At 73.1% G+C, this 14,583-nt stretch overlaps 3 protein-coding genes across 3 annotated transcripts; 1 reads left to right on the top strand and 2 right to left on the bottom strand.

Moving 5' to 3' along the window:
• Positions 1 to 3,004: 3,004 nt before the first annotated feature.
• Positions 3,005 to 3,670, top strand: AURANDRAFT_19775 (hypothetical protein; the record flags this gene model as incomplete). The annotated part of the gene is made up of 1 exon (XM_009035043.1): positions 3,005 to 3,670. One exon carries the CDS (start codon positions 3,005 to 3,007, stop codon positions 3,668 to 3,670), a length of 666 nt encoding a protein of 221 aa, XP_009033291.1.
• A 4,705-nt stretch (positions 3,671 to 8,375) lies between these two features.
• Positions 8,376 to 9,174, bottom strand: AURANDRAFT_14207 (hypothetical protein; the record flags this gene model as incomplete). Its single annotated transcript, XM_009034910.1, has 2 exons — positions 8,376 to 8,735; positions 8,770 to 9,174. Coding segments are annotated over 2 exons (765 nt in total), but the record flags the coding sequence as incomplete, so codon positions are not given.
• A 78-nt stretch (positions 9,175 to 9,252) lies between these two features.
• Positions 9,253 to 10,284, bottom strand: AURANDRAFT_20040 (hypothetical protein; the record flags this gene model as incomplete). The annotated part of the gene is made up of 1 exon (XM_009034909.1): positions 9,253 to 10,284. A coding segment is annotated over one exon (1,032 nt), but the record flags the coding sequence as incomplete, so codon positions are not given.
• Positions 10,285 to 14,583: the final 4,299 nt, after the last annotated feature.

Genomic DNA, 14,583 nt, shown 5'->3' with positions numbered 1-14,583 from the left:
ACCTTGACCAGTTCCGCCTGGGCGTCCTTGAGCTCGAGCTCCGTCTTCGCGACGGTCGACTGCGTCGCCGCCGCTTCCGTGGCCGCGAAGGTCCCGTCGAACGCGGCCATCTTGTCCGCGTAGAAGTAAAAGTCCTTGATGTCGATGTTGTCCGACTCCATGACCCAGTCCGCGTCCGGGTTCGTCGGGTTCCCGCTCAGGTTGTCGGACGCGGCGAAGTTCGTCTTCGTGTCGTCCTCGATCTCCGCGAAGAGCTTGCGGCCCGCCTCCTTCTTGAGGAGCGCGCACGCGAGCAAATCCACGCGGCCGCCCTTTTTCACCGCGGCCGCGAGGCCGAACATGACGCGGCGGACGCCGTTGTCCTCCTCGTCGAAGGCCGCGGGGTCCGTGATGACGATGTGCTTCGCCAGGGCCCACTTGAAGGGCGCGCTCGCCGCGTCCTCGGCCGTGCCGGGCGGGCCGTGGCACGCGAAGCAGATGGATTCGAAGCCCCCGGGCGCGTGCGTCTTCCGCTCCCAGTCCACCTTCTCCAGGATGTCCTCGACGGTCGACGTGTCGAAGTCGTAGCCGACCTTGTGGGTCTTGACCATGCCCAGAAAGTCCTCCTTGTCCGGCGTGTCGCTCGAGTAGAGCACGAGGCGCGGCGGCTCCTTGGGCGCCGCCGCGGCCTCGGCGGCCTCGCGTTTCGCGCGCTCCGCGGCGACGTCGTCCTGGAGCGTGCGCTTCTCCGCCTCGAGGATCTCGATCTTCTCGCGCAGCTCGTCGAGCTGCGCGGTGTCGGGCGCCGCGGCCGCGGCCGCGGGCCGCGCGGCGGCGTCGCGCCGCGCGGCCGCCGCGTCGTCCTTGGCGGCCTGGGCCTCGGCCCGGGCGGCGTGGGCGTCGTCCTCGGCGGCGACGGCGCGGTCCCGCGCCGTCTTCGCGCCCTCCTCGGCCGCGGCCGCGCGGTCCTTGAACCGCCGCGCGTCGTCGTCGGACGACTTGGCGCGGCCGTCGGCGTCGCGCGCGCGGTCCTCCGCGGCGTTGGCGCGGTCCCGCTGCTTGCGCACGTCGTCCTCGGCCTTGGCCAGGCGCTCGCCGGCGCGCTTCTCCTTCTCCTCGGCCTCCTCGGCGCGGAGCCGCGCCATGTTCGCCGCGTCCTCGGCGCGCGTCCGCGCCTGGGCAGGAAAAGAGTGATTCAAGTTCGCTTCAACGTGAGTGTTCCGCGCGCGCGCGTTCCGGAAAAAGCATCCACGCGTCGAGACTGTTCCGAGGGATGATCGCTCGTCCAAGAATCAGCCGAAACGAGTGGAAAACGACCGAGATCGGAGCCTTTGACGTTGGGAATGTCGCTCTCTTGTGCTGCCCCGGTCCGCGCGCGCTTGGCCTCGTCGGACTCGCGGCCGCCGCCGCGCTTCGCCTCCTCGAGGTCGCGCTCGAGGCGGTCCGCGCGGTCCCGCTCGCCGCCGGCGTCGCGCTCCGCCTTCTTCGCCTGGGCCCGCGCGTCGTCGACCGCGGCCTCGGCGTCGCGCGCGGCGAACTCGGCGGCCTCGACCTTGCCCCGGAGCTTGTCGCGCTCGCGCTCGAGCTCGCGCACGCGCTCCTTGAGGGCGCCGTCCTCGCGGTCGCTGGACCGGTGCGCGTCGCTCGCCGAGCCCAGGGACTGGCGCCGCTTCGCCGCGTAGCCGCCGCCGCCGGACGACTCGGACCCGCGGCTCCCGAGGTTCCGCCGGTCGCGCGGCCCGTCGTCGTCGGAGCGGCCCGCGTCGTCGTCCTTGCGGCTCGGGCCGCGGTGGGTCAGGGACCCCTCCATGTCGCTGTCGCTCGCGCTCAGCGCCGTCGCGAGGCGCCCCGCGGCGCGCGACGACTTCTTGCGGACGGCGGGCGCGGAGTCCTCGGACTCCGCGGACGCGGGCCGGAGGCTCGCCGCGGGCGCCCGGTCGGCCTCGACCTTGCGCAGGCTCTCGACCTTGCTCCGCGAGCTCGACGGCGACCGCGACCGGTCGTCGCGGCGCAGCGACTCCGTCGACGAGTCGCGGTCGCGGCCGCCGCGGTCGCCGTCGCGGTCGCGCGCGGGGCCCGGCGCGCTCGACTTGAGGGGGCTCAGGCCCCCGAGGGACGCGCCGCCGCCGCCGCCGCCCATGCCCTTGATGCCCGGCAGGGGCTTGCGGTCGAAGATGGAGCCCTTGCCGCCGCCGCCGCCGCCGCCGAGCGCGCCGAGCGCGCCGGGGCCCTCGGCCTTGGGCATCTTCGACGACGACGACGCCTTCTTCTTCTTCTCGTCCTTGCCGTTCTTGCCCAGCAGCACCTTGACGTCCTCCTTGGCCTGCTTCTTCTTCGCGTCCTTCTTCTCCTCCTCGCCCGACGCCTTCTTCTTCCGCTGCTCCTCGTAGAGGTTCCGGTAGTACTCGTCGCAGGGGTGGTCCCACGTGCTCTCGCCGCTCGCGAAGTTGAAGTAGTAGATCTCGTCCGTGTCCGTCGTCTTGCAGGGCTTCCAGTTCTCGGGCAGCGGCGCCTACGTGTCTCGGGTCGGTCGCGCCGTCGCGTCGCGCGCGCGCCGGCGCCGCGCCTTGAGGCCCTCGCGCGCGATCCAGAACATGTCCACGTCCTTCTCGAGGTCCATGCCGAGCCACTTGGCGTACTCCATGACCTCCTCCTGGCTCGGCACGTAGTTCGGGTCGATCTCCTCCTGCGGGGGGCGCGGGATCGGGCCGCGGCGCGCGGCAGCCGAAAACCCACCTCCAGGATGATGCTATCACCCTGCTGGTTCGGGGCGCCGGGCGTGCCCCCGCCATCCGACGCCGCCTTCATCTCGCCGCCGCCGGCAGCAGCGGTCGGTGCGACGGCCGGTACCAGGCTGTGAATTCAAGCGGGCAGCCTCAGGCAACACGAACATGAATTGAGGGCAACAGCGGCTCACTTGCAGTTCGCTGATTGGCACAGGAGCCGCGAGCCGCCGCCCGCGCGCAGCCAGCCAGCCAGCAGCAGCCAGCAGCAGCAGCAGCGCTGCGACACGATGTTTGCGCGCATGTTCGGGCAGAAGAAGGATCTGAAGATCCACTGCAGCCACCACACGACGTGCAGCCGGCGCGTCATCATGGCGCTCCTCGAAAGCGGCCAGGACTTCGAGTACGTGCACGTCGACATGGCCAAGGGCGAGCACAAGTCGCCGGCATTCCTCAAGATCCAGCCCTTCGGCAAGGTGCCCGTGCTCCAGGACGGGGACTTCACGCTCTTCGAGAGCCGCGCGATCATGAAGTACGTTTTGACCGGCACGCCGCTCTGCCCCGGCGACGCGAAAGAGATGGCCGCCGTCGAGAGCGCCATCAGCGTCGAGTACAGCTATTTCACGCCGGCCTTCATGCCCGTCTACGTCGAGCGCATGCTCAAGAAGAAGAAGGGCCTCGAGGCCGACGAGACGAAGGTCGCGGCGGCGATCGAGGCGCTCGGCCCCGTGCTCGACGTCGTCGAGGCGCTCCTCGAGGGCAAGACCTACATGGCCGGCCCGAAGTTCACCATGGCGGACATCTCCTACATGCCCTATTTCCACCAGTTCGACGCGCTCGGCATCGCGGAGCTCCGCGACGACCGCCCGAACCTCAAGGCGTGGTGGGCGACGGTGTCGACGATGCCGAACTGGGCGTACGCGACGTCGGGCAAGGTCGCCACCGAGAAGGTCGCGAAGGCGGCCTAAGGACTACAACGTCGCTTATCGAGGCTGCCCCGCGTAGCCGTGCTCCGCGAGGAGGCCGTCCATGCGCGCGTTCGCGCGCGCGGCGACCTCGAGGTCGCACCGGTTCGCCGCGCGGAGGCGCGCGAGGTCGTCCTCGGAGAGCGCGTAGCCGCGCGCGCGCGCGTAGGCCGCGGCGTCGCCCGCGGCGACGTCGTCGCCGCCGCGCGCGCGGGTCCGGTTCGCGGCGACGCCCAGGACCTTCTCCATGAGGAAGTAGGACTCGTCGCGCCGGTCCGCGAGGTTCAACACGACGTCGTAGCGCCCGAGGCGGTCCAGCGCGGCCCGGAGCCGCGCGTCCGTGCAGGGCTCCGCCGCGCCGAAGTCCGCGCTCGGGAGCAGGTGCCGCGTGAGGAAGTTGCGGAGCTGGACCTCGTAGCGCCGCGGCGCCCGGCGCCACTCGCCGCGCAGCAGCGATCGCAGCTCCTTTGGCGTGAGCGTCCGCGCCTTGCGCTGGTTCATCGCCGCGAACGACAGGAAGCGCGCCACGGGGTCGCGGAAGAGGAGCACGGTCGCGTACGCGCCGCCCGGCGGCGCGTCCAGGGCGCTCCGCGCCGTCGCGTCGAGGCGGTAGCCCGGCTCGACCATGATCGTGCCGCAGAGGCCGCGGTGCGCGGCCATCGCCGCGGCCGCGGCCGCGGGCGCGACGTCCTCCGCCGCGACGGCGTCGCGTCCGAGCGCCGCGACGTAGCTGCGATACGTCGCGGTCTTCTCGTCGACGCGGCAGTTGACCCTGGGCCGCGTCGCCGGCGCGTCCGACGACCCGTAGAATGTGCGGCAGGCGTCCCTGCACAGTGCCGTGCCGCCGGCCTTCATGGTGTGCATCACTAAGAGCGGTTTACGGATGTGGGTGTCGTCGGCGGCGAGCGTCGCTATTCGTGCGAGTGCGAGGAGGATGGAGGGATTCATTCTCGATTTCCTGCGGCACGGCCGGCGGCTTTCGGGCGGCCCTCGACGCCTCGCCCTCGTCGAGCTTCGCCGAAGTCCACAAGCGCTGCGGCGATTGCGGCGGCCCGACTGCGACTCGAGCATGCGGAGCATCGAAGTGGCCTGCGGCGCCGAGCCTCGCGCAGCGTCGCCTCGTGCGCTCGGGAGCGCGCAGAGCTCGCGCGCCGCCTAGTGCCTGCCCGAGGACCGCACGCAGCGGCGCGTCGCCCAGGTCGCCGCGGCGGTCGCGCTGCGCCGTCGACCGCTGCTCAAGGTCGGTGCGTCCACCAGCCGGTCCGCGCGTCGGCGCTGCGCCGCTGGGGGCGCGTCGACGTGTCCCTCGCGCCCTACGGGTCCCGCGTGGTCCGCGGCGGCGCTCGGCCGGTCCGCGGCGTCGGTGCCAAATGGCCCAGGCGGCTCGCGGCTCGCCGCTAAGCGCTCTCGTTCCGAGCGTCGCGGCGCACCTGGTGCCCTTCCTTCTGTTAGACGAGTCAGCTGAGCTCGCCATTTCGTTGTGCCAGCGCGATCTGAAAGACCTCCGCTTGAGCGTGATCGAGAGCTTAAAGAAGGAGCAAAAGAAGTACGACAACGGTGGCGTCCTCGTGATTGGCCGGCTGGAGATGGCGTACGGTGCGCGAAGCTTGAAAAAGCATGATCGCAACATTAAGCGAGTGCGCGCGATCATTGCTTCGGGGAAATACAACTTCGATTTCACCATTAAAGGCTGGACCGCGCTTCATCACACATGTCTTAGCGCGGATCTCGACATGCTCGCCTTGCTCGTATCGTGCCCCGACGCATCCAAAATCATCAACGCGGGCTGTCCTACGATGGGACGTACGCCGCTACACTTTGCTTTGGGCTGTGGTGCATCCGACCTGCCTTGGGATCATGAGATTAAAATGCTCAAATTGCTTCTATCAGTCCCTGGCATTGACGTGAACAAAGAAGGTAACAATGCAGATACTCCATTGGACTGGGCTATTACGTTTCTGGGGACCGATCATCCTACCACTGAGATCCTGCGCCACTGCGGAGCACTCCACGGCAGTAGGATTGCATCCCAGCTCGGCCCAGAGCCCGCCTTCCACCGTACAGCCGTGCCATCGGGTCTGACCCTCGAGGAACATCTCGACCGCTACGCCGCGACATGGTTTGAGAAGGTGGGCTCACAGCGACCGGGAGGCCCTCGGGACGCCCCCTGGAACCGTGTTGATGAACTGGCGCGTCATGGACGCTTCGAAACAGGCGCGGAACAGGCGCGTCGGCTCGAAGACGCTGGCCGCGCCAACTGGGTCCGAGTCGACGGCCGCTGGGTCCCAGTCGACGAGGAACCTCCTACACCGTGACAGAGCAGTAAACACCGCGTGCCTTTACATACATGGGTAGTTCGCGAAGCGCCGACCCTCAGATGGGGTAGATGCGGTCCTGGTCGCACATGACCTTCTCGCTGCGCTCGAGCTCCTTGAGGACCGCGTCGAAATCCGGGAGCGACGCGAGGCGGCTCTTGAGCTGGGCGACGGCGATGCCGTCGTCGCCGGCCGCGGGCGACAGCGCGGCGATCTCCGTGGAGACGCGGATGATGTCGAGGGGCGAGCAGCTCGTCGCCTTGGCCGCGGCGGCGTCGCGCGGCGTCGACGGCTCGCGCGCGGCCGTCGTCAGGCGCCGCCGCGCCTCTCCGGGCGGTTCGGCGCGCGGCGACGCGGGCGCCGGCTCGGGCGCCGGCGCCTCCGCCGCGGGCGCCGGCGACGCCGCCTCCTGCGCCGCGTCGAGCGCGTCGGGCTCCTCGGCGCACACCGAGCCCATGTCCGAGCCCTCGGCCTCGGGCTCCGAGTAGCACGCGTCGTCGTCGTCGTCGTCGTCGTCGTCGTCGTCGTCGGCCGGCGCGAGCTTGAGGATCGCCGCCTCCGTGAGCGTCTCGACGTAGCCGTCGGCGTCGTAGCGCACGCGCCACCGCCGCGATCCGCTCCGCTTCGCGGCGGGCCCGACGACGGCGCCGCGGAACTTCCGCGTCGCGCTCACGGCCTTGAAGGCCTTCTCGACGACGGTGCCGACGGCGACGCGCGGCTTCTTGCGCGGCGCCGGCGCCGCGGCGCCGCGCGGCCGCTTCGCGGCGCCGGCCGCCGTCGGGACGCGGAGCACGTCGAGGTCGTCGGGCAGCACGAGGTCCTGCTGCACGCCCTTGTGGCGCCGGTAGGCGAAGCTGACCTGGCGCCGCCCGCCCTCGACGTCGCGCGCCGACTTGATGGCGCCGCCGTGCCAGACGCCGTCGAACTGCATCTCGCAGGCCAGGCCCGCGACGCAGTCCTCGAGCGTCGCCGGGCGCGCGCGCTCGGCGGACGCCTGGGGCGTGATCGTGTGGGAGCGCTGCATCATTTTTTTTTCTCTAGCCCTTTTGGCAAGCTTTGGCGGCTAGTTTTCAGTGGGAGAGCACGGGCGCGCGGGGCATGCCCTGTTTGAAACTCTGTGAATTCGTCATTGAAAGCAAATTGAACGCTTGTTGAATATGCTTGAAGCGAGACTACTAGGTGTGCTTCGACGCGACGAAGTAAGGCACTCGGGTATTGGTCGGGGCGCGCGCCGTGCGCCTCCCCAACATGACGCGAGAGAACGTCCGAAAGGAAGCGCCAGACGCGCGCGCCACAGCACTAGCGACAAAATGCGCGTCTTAAACGCCGGACGAGAGCCCACTAGAGCTCGGTGTGGGCCGGCACGGCGGACTCGAGCTCGGTGATGAAGAGGAGGAACCGGACGACGCTCGCGACGAGGAGCAGGCACCACGCGGACGCGAGGGACCGCGCCGCGGTCCCCCGGATGTCGCGGAGCGTCTCGAGGGCCTGGGGCGCGAGGGAGTAGAGGCTGAGGGCGAGGAAGGTGCCCGCCGTGAAGGCGACGAGCTCGTCCTCGCGCTCGACGACGAGCGGCGCGGCCGCGAACGCGACGCCGCCGAAGCACGTCAGCGACGCGAGGAAGTTGGCCGCGAGGAGCCCCGGCACGGAGAAGCCCGCGCGCTTGAGCACGGCGAAGTCGCCGAGCTCCTGGGGCAGCTCGTGGACCGCGACGGCGACCGTGGTCGCCGCGCCGGCCTCGGGCGACAGGCGCCACGCGACGCCGAGCGCCATGCCGTCCGCGAAGTTGTGCAGGCCCTCGACGAGCAAGTTCGCCACCCCGAAGGGCCGGATCGTCGCGTCGGCGCCCCGCAGCGCGTCGCAGAGGCCCTCGAAGGCCAGCACCGCGACGACGCCCGCGATGAGGAGCAGGCCGTACGTCTCCGCGCGCGCCGCGTCCGCGCCCTCGAACGTCTCGGGGATCATGTGCAGGCACGCGTCGCCGATCATCGCCGCCGCGGCGACGGTCAGGCACGTGTAGTCGAGGAACGAGCTCACGGGCCGCTTCGGGAAGAGCGCGCCGAAGGCGCTGTAGGTCACCGCGCCCGCAAACGACAGCAGCGACATGAGCGCCGCGGCGCCGTAGGCGCCCGTGACGAAGAAGAACATCGGCGCGGGGCGCTGGGAGACTCGCGGGTGACGGGTCAGGCCCGATGACACAGCTCGACGGCGAGGTCAAGTGCTGCGGCGACGCGTGCAAAGCGTGAGCTTGCGGCTGAGAGTGCTCCGACTCAACGCTCGTCGTTGACGAGTTCAAGCATCTTCAACTTGCAGTGGATGCCGCGTCACGGCGTCGACCTCGCTTCGCATCAAGCTTGAAGCGACGTTGCCCCAAGCTTCCCACGCGAGCATTATCCGCGCCCGACGAGGGGCATGTTCGTCGCCATGACGGTCATGTTGAGGACGTTGGCGGAGAGGGGCAGCTGCGCCATGTAGAAGACGGCGTCCGCGGCGTCGTCGGTGCCCATGCGGGGCTCGGGCCGGTCGGAGCCGTCGGCCTGGGGCATGCCCGTGGCCATGGCCGCGGAGAGGGGCGAGACGACGTTGCCGTAGTCGATCTGGCCGCAGGCGATCCCGTGGGCCCGGCCGTCGAGCGCGAGGGACTTGGTGAGGCCGGAGACGGCGTGCTTCGACGCCGTGTACGCGCACGACCCGGGCCGCGGCGTCTGCGCGGACACGGAGCCGTTGTTGACGATGCGCCCGCCGCCGTGGCCCTTCATGAGCCGGAAGGCCTCGCGCGCGACCTACGAAAGCGTCGTCGAGTTCCGCGCGCGCGAAAAGAGACGCGGGAATCGTCGCGTGGAACGCGGCGTCGACGTTCGTGCCGACGACGTAGCGCCAGGCGTCGAGGGACATGTCCTCGACGGACGTCGGCGGCACGTTGACGCCCGCGTTGTTGAAGAGCAGGTCGCAGCGGGGGAGCTCCGCGAAGAGCCGCTCCACGTCCTTCGGGTCCGTGAGGTCCGCGGGCGCGACGACGACGGCGCAGCCCGGGTGCGCCGCCTCCGCCAGCGCCGCGGTCTCCTCGAGGGGCGCGCGGCGCCGGCCCGCGACGACGACCACGGGCGCGGCGTCCGTCCAGCCGCCCGCGGCCAGTCGGACCGCGACGGCGCGGCCGATGCCGCTGCCGCCGCCCGTGACGAGCGCGACGCGCCGCGCGTCCGCGGGGACCAGTGGCGCCGGCGGTGCCGCGGGCGCGGGCGCGACGCCCGCCGCGAGAGCTTCCGGAAAGTCCTCCATGTACTCCCGCACGAGGTCGTCGGCGCTCCCGGGCGCGGGGAAGCCGAGCTTCTCGGCGCGCGCCGCGTCGACGCGCACGGGGAAGCTGCCGACGGCGGCCGACAGCGCGTCGTCGACGGCGAAGGTGACGCGGCCGAGCTCGCCCGCGGACGCCGGGTCGACGTTGCGCCGCACCGCGGCGACGAGCTCGTCGATGGACACGGCCGTCGACCGCAGGAAGACCGTGCGGTCGTAGCCGAGCACCGCGTCCGCCGTCGCCGCGGGCGCGTCGTGCGCGGCGACGAGCGACGCGACGGCGCTCCGCGCGCCCGCGACGGCGTGCTTGACGCCGCCGGCGATGGGGCTCGCCGTGTCGACGCCCGCGAGCGTCTCGCGGACGACGCCGCTGTAGACGCCCGTCGTCGCCGCGTTCGGCGCGCCCGCGCGGACGACCACGGACGGCAGGCGCACGCCGCGGCCGTCGACGAAGCCCCGGCGCGAGTAGTCCGCGAGCAGCAGTTCGCCGCAGGCCTTGGTCATGCCGTAGGTCGTGTGCGGCGTCGCGCGCGTCGCGTCGGACACCTCGCCGTCGCTCGCGACCCAGTCCGTCGGCGCGCCCGCGCCGAGCGTCGCGCCCGCGGACGCGTAGACGAAGCGCGGCCGCGGCGCGCCGCTCCGGCGCGCGGCCTCGAGCATGTGCATCGTGCCCGCCAAATTCGTCGCCAGGCACAGGTCGAAGTCCGCCTCGCCCTGGCCGGACATGACCGCGCCGAGGTGGAAGACGGACAGCGGCCCCGCGCCGTCGCCGACCAACGCGTCGCAGAACGCGCGGTCCGCGACGTCGCCGACGGCGACGGACGTCGCGACGCCTCCCGCGCCGTCGAGGAGCTCGGGCCGATGCACGTCGGCGAGCACGATGCTCTGGATCTTCGCCGTCGACTCCTCGCCGTCGTGCCGGTGCGTGAGCAGCGCGCCGCGGCGCACGAGGCTGCGCGCCAGCGACTGGCCCAGGAAGCCCGCGCCGCCGGTGATGACGACGCGCATCTCGTTGTTGTATGGTGCTGCGCTCGAGTTTGCGCCGGTGGCAGCGTATGCGCAGTTACTTGGTTCGATGGCAAGAGAGCATACGCTCACTGTGGCAGAGAGCGAGCGTCAACAAGGCCTTCAAGAATCAATAACCCCCGGTTGCCGCGAATAATCGAGCGGCTGGGCCCGACCTGGGGCAGCAGCCATGAGCGTCTATCCCGACGAGCGGCTGCCCCCGCAGCCGCGGCAGCAGCCTCTGAGCGGCCTCGACTGCTTCTGCTGTTCCGACGTCTCCAAGGAGCGGGACCGCCAGATCCGGAGCCGGGGGAGCTCGCGGGAGCCCGTCGAGTTCGAGGCCAAGCCGCCGCCCGCCGACCTCTGGGACGCCGTGATTAGCGGCTCGACCCTCGAGGGCGACAAGCTCGAGCGCCTGTCCCCGCCCGCGACGCCGACGCGCGTCACGCCGCGGTGCGGCAGCGGGCCCGAGATGCCCGGGCGGGCGGCGCCCGCGCGCGACTTCGCCGACGCCGTCCAGCTCGACGCGCACGCGAAGTGGCGCTACGGCCGCTTCGCCGACTCGCCGCCGTCCATCGGCGAGCGCCGCCTCCGGGAGGTCGGGCGGCAGGCGCCGCCGTCGCCCAGGTCCGACGCGCCCCGGAGCTCGACGGACCAGCTCTCCGCCGCGGAGCCGCCGCCGCCGCCGCCGCGCAAGGCCGCGGCGGACGACGAGGGGCCGCGCGAACGTTCCGCGGAGGCCGAGACCGCCGGCGACGAGACGCCCGCCGAGGCCGCCCCGCCGGAGGCGGCGCCGACGGAGGACGAGGCCGCTATTCCCGAGGAGGCGCCGCCGCCGCCTCTCGCGATGATCGCCGGCGACGAGGACGACGGGCTCGCCGAAAGCGCCCCGCCCGAGGACGAGGCGCCGCCGCCGCCGGCGCCGACGCCTCTCGACGTCGCGGAGCTCGCGCTCGCGCCGGACGGCGAGCCGGCGGAGGAGACGGCGGCCGCCGCGCCGACGACGACGGCGGGCGACGACGAGGCGCCCGCGCAGTCCGCCCCGCCCCCCGAGGAAGACGCGCCGCCGCCGGCGGCGGAACAAACGCACGAGAGCCACCCGCTCGAGAACGACGTCTGCGAGCCGCCGGCGCCGGTCATGACGCTCGACTCCTACGTCGACGAGGGCCCCTTCGAGAGCTCCCTGCCCCACCGCGCCGCGGCCGCGCGGGCCGAGGAGGACATCGCGCGGCCGTCCGAGGAGGACGCCGACGCGGTGCCCGGGGAGACGCGCGTCGCGCGGGCGATGCGGCGCGCGTCGTCCTTCTTCTTCGGCGCGCCCGAGGCGGAGCCGCGGCCCGCGGGGCCCCTGGAGCACCGCTGGCGCCGGGCCGTCGAGGCCGGCGAGGAGAAGGAGGCCGCGCGGCGCGCGTCCGTGCGCGTGAGCGCGGACGTCGCCGCGAATTTGGTCGAGAGCCGGCTCCGCGAGCTCGAGGAGCGCCTCGGCGCGCCGCCCAAGGCCATCCGGGGCATGATCGACACGGGCGTCGCCATCGCGGACCTCGTCGCGGCCCTCGAGGCGCGCGAGCGCGAGCTCCGCGCCGTCGGGGGGCGCGACCCGGACCTCGCGAAGGTCGAGCGCTGGCTCGCGGCGCTCGAGGAGGACCGCAAGCGCGCGGGGTCCGTCGAGTCCGACGACGCGGGGCCCCGGGAGGCCGCGGCGCCCGACGGCGCCGCCGCGGCCGCGCCGATGGCGACGATGGCCGGCGACGACGACGACGACGACCTCGCGGAGCGCGAGGCGCCCGACGACGACGAAGGCTTCGCCGCCGCGCACGGGGAGGCGCTCGAGGCGCGGGACCTGGCCCACGCGAAGGCGCTGGCGTCGACGCGCGAGGCCCACGAGGCGTCGCTGCGCGAGACGCGGGCGGCGGCGCTCGAGGCCGAGGCCGCGCACGCGGAGGCGCTGCGGTCCCTCGCGGCGTCGCACGGCGAGGAGCTCCGGCGCCGCGCGAGCTCGCACGAGGACGCGCTCGCGGAGGTCCGCCGCGCGGCCGCGACGCCCGCGGCGGCGCTCGCGGAGCGGCACGCCGGCGAGCTCGCGACGCGCGAGGAGGCCCACGCGGCGTCGCTCGCGGCGGCCGCGGACGACCACGCGGCGGCCGTCGCCGCGCTCCGCGAGGGCCACGCGGCGGCGCTCTCGGAGGCCGACGCGCGCGCGTCGGCGCTCCGCGAGGGCCACGACGGCGCGCGCGCGGCGCTCGTCGCCGACCACGAGGCCGCGGTCGCGCGGCACGAGGCGGCGCTGTCCCGGGAGACGGAGGCCCACGCGTCGACGCGCGCGTCCCTCGCCGCGCGGCACGAGGCCGACGTCGAGGCCCTCGCCGCCCGGCACGCGGCGGCCGTCTCCGAGGCGCGCGACGAGCTCTCGGGGAAGCACGCGGCCGCCGTCGCCGAGTCGGAGGCCCGGCGCGAGGCCGAGCGCGCGACGACGGTCGCCGAGCACACGCGGGCGCTCTCGGAGCAGACGGAAACCCACTCGACCGCGGTCGTCGCGCTCGTGTCCAAGCACGAGGCCGTCGTCGCGGCGACGGTCGCCGAGCACGAGGCGGCGCTGGCAGCGCTCGCGGAGACCCACGCCTCGAGCGAGGCCGCGCTCGCCGCGCGCCACGAGGCCACGCTGTCGACGACGGTCGCGGAGCACGAGGCGCGACTCTCGTCGTCGGAGACCGCGTGGATCGCCGAGCGCGAGGCCGAGGTCTCGGCGAAGGCCGCGGCGCACGCGGAGGCGGTCGCCGCGCTGACGGAGACGCACGCGACGACGGAGGCGGCGCTGGTCGCCGCGCACGAGGCCGCGCGCTCGACGACGGCCGCGGACCACGAGGCGGCGCTGTCGGCGCTGAAAACGACCCACGCGACGAGCGAGGCCGCGCTGATCGCCGAGCACGAGGGCGCGCTCTCGAAGAAGGTCGCCGAGCACCAAGGCGCTTTGTCCAAGCAAGCGGAGACGCACTCGTCCACGGAAGCCGCGTTGGTCGCGCGACACGAAGAGGAGCTCTCGACGAAGGTCGCCGAGCACGCGGACCTCCTATCGAAGCAGGCGGAGACGCACTCGTCCACGGAAGCCGCGTTGGTCGCGCGACACGAAGAGGAGCTCTCGACGAAGGTGGCGGAGCACGCGGACGCGCTCTCCGCGCTGTCGGAGGCGCACGCCACGGGCGAGGCCGCGTTGATCGCGCGGCACGAGGCCGATCTCCTGACGAAGGTCGCCGAACATCAGGGCGAGCTCTCGGAGCAGGCGTCATCCCACTCGACCACGGAGGCGGCTTTGATCGCCAGGCACGAAGCCGAGCTCTCGACGAAGCTCGCGGAGCACACCGAGGTCCTGTCCAAGCAGGCGGAGACCCACTCGTCCGCGGAAGCCGCGCTGCTCGCCGAGCACGAGGCCGCGCTCTCGACCAAGGTCGCGGCGCACGATGAGACGCTCGCGGCGCTGACGGACGCGCACGCGACGAACACGGCCGCGTTGCTCGCCGAGCACGAGGCCGCGCTCGCCATCAAGGCCGCCGAGCACGGCGCGCTGCTCTCGGAGCGCGCGGAGGCGCACTCGTCCGCGGAGGCCGCGCTCGTCGCGGAGCACGAGGCCGCGCTCGAAAAAACGGCGGCGGACCACGAGGCGCTCCTCGCCCGGGAGCGGGCGGCCCACGTCGCCGAGCGCGACGCCGTCGTCGACTACCACACGGAGGACCGGTCGACGCGGCGCGCGTCCCACCTCGCGGAGCTCGCGGAGGTCAAGGCGGCGCTCGCCGCGGACCGCGAGGCCGCGGTCGCGGGCGCCCTGGACGACGGCGAGAACGCGCTCGCGCGGGAGCGCGCGCGGCACGTTGCGGCGCTCGACGCGGCCCTGCTGGACCAGGAGTCGCGGCTCCTCGAGGAGCACGACGCGCGCACCGCGTCCGCGACCGCGGCGGCGCTCGAAGACCAGGCGGCGCGGCTCCGCGAGGCGCACGACGCCGAGGTCGCCGCGCAGCGCGAGGCGCGCGACGCCGAGGTCGCCGCGCGCCGCGAGGCGCACGCCGCGGCGCTCGACGACGCGGGCGCGACCGCCGCGGCCGCGGAGCGGCGGCGGAGCGCGGACGCGGCGACGGCCCACGCCGCGCGGCACGAGGCGCTCGCGAAGAACGCGGCCGCGCGGCACCGCGAGGAGCTCGCGAGCCGCGTCGACGCGCACGCCGCCGAGCTCGCGCGGACCGAGGCCGAGCTCATCGCCTTCCACGAGGCCGAGGTCGAGGCCGCGGCCGAGGGCCACGCGGCGGCGCTCGG

Source organism: Aureococcus anophagefferens, assembly GCF_000186865.1.
Source record: "Aureococcus anophagefferens unplaced genomic scaffold AURANscaffold_2, whole genome shotgun sequence".
In the NCBI taxonomy this organism is placed as follows: domain Eukaryota; class Pelagophyceae; order Pelagomonadales; family Pelagomonadaceae; genus Aureococcus; species Aureococcus anophagefferens.
This window is presented reverse-complemented; position numbering and strand designations above follow the sequence as displayed.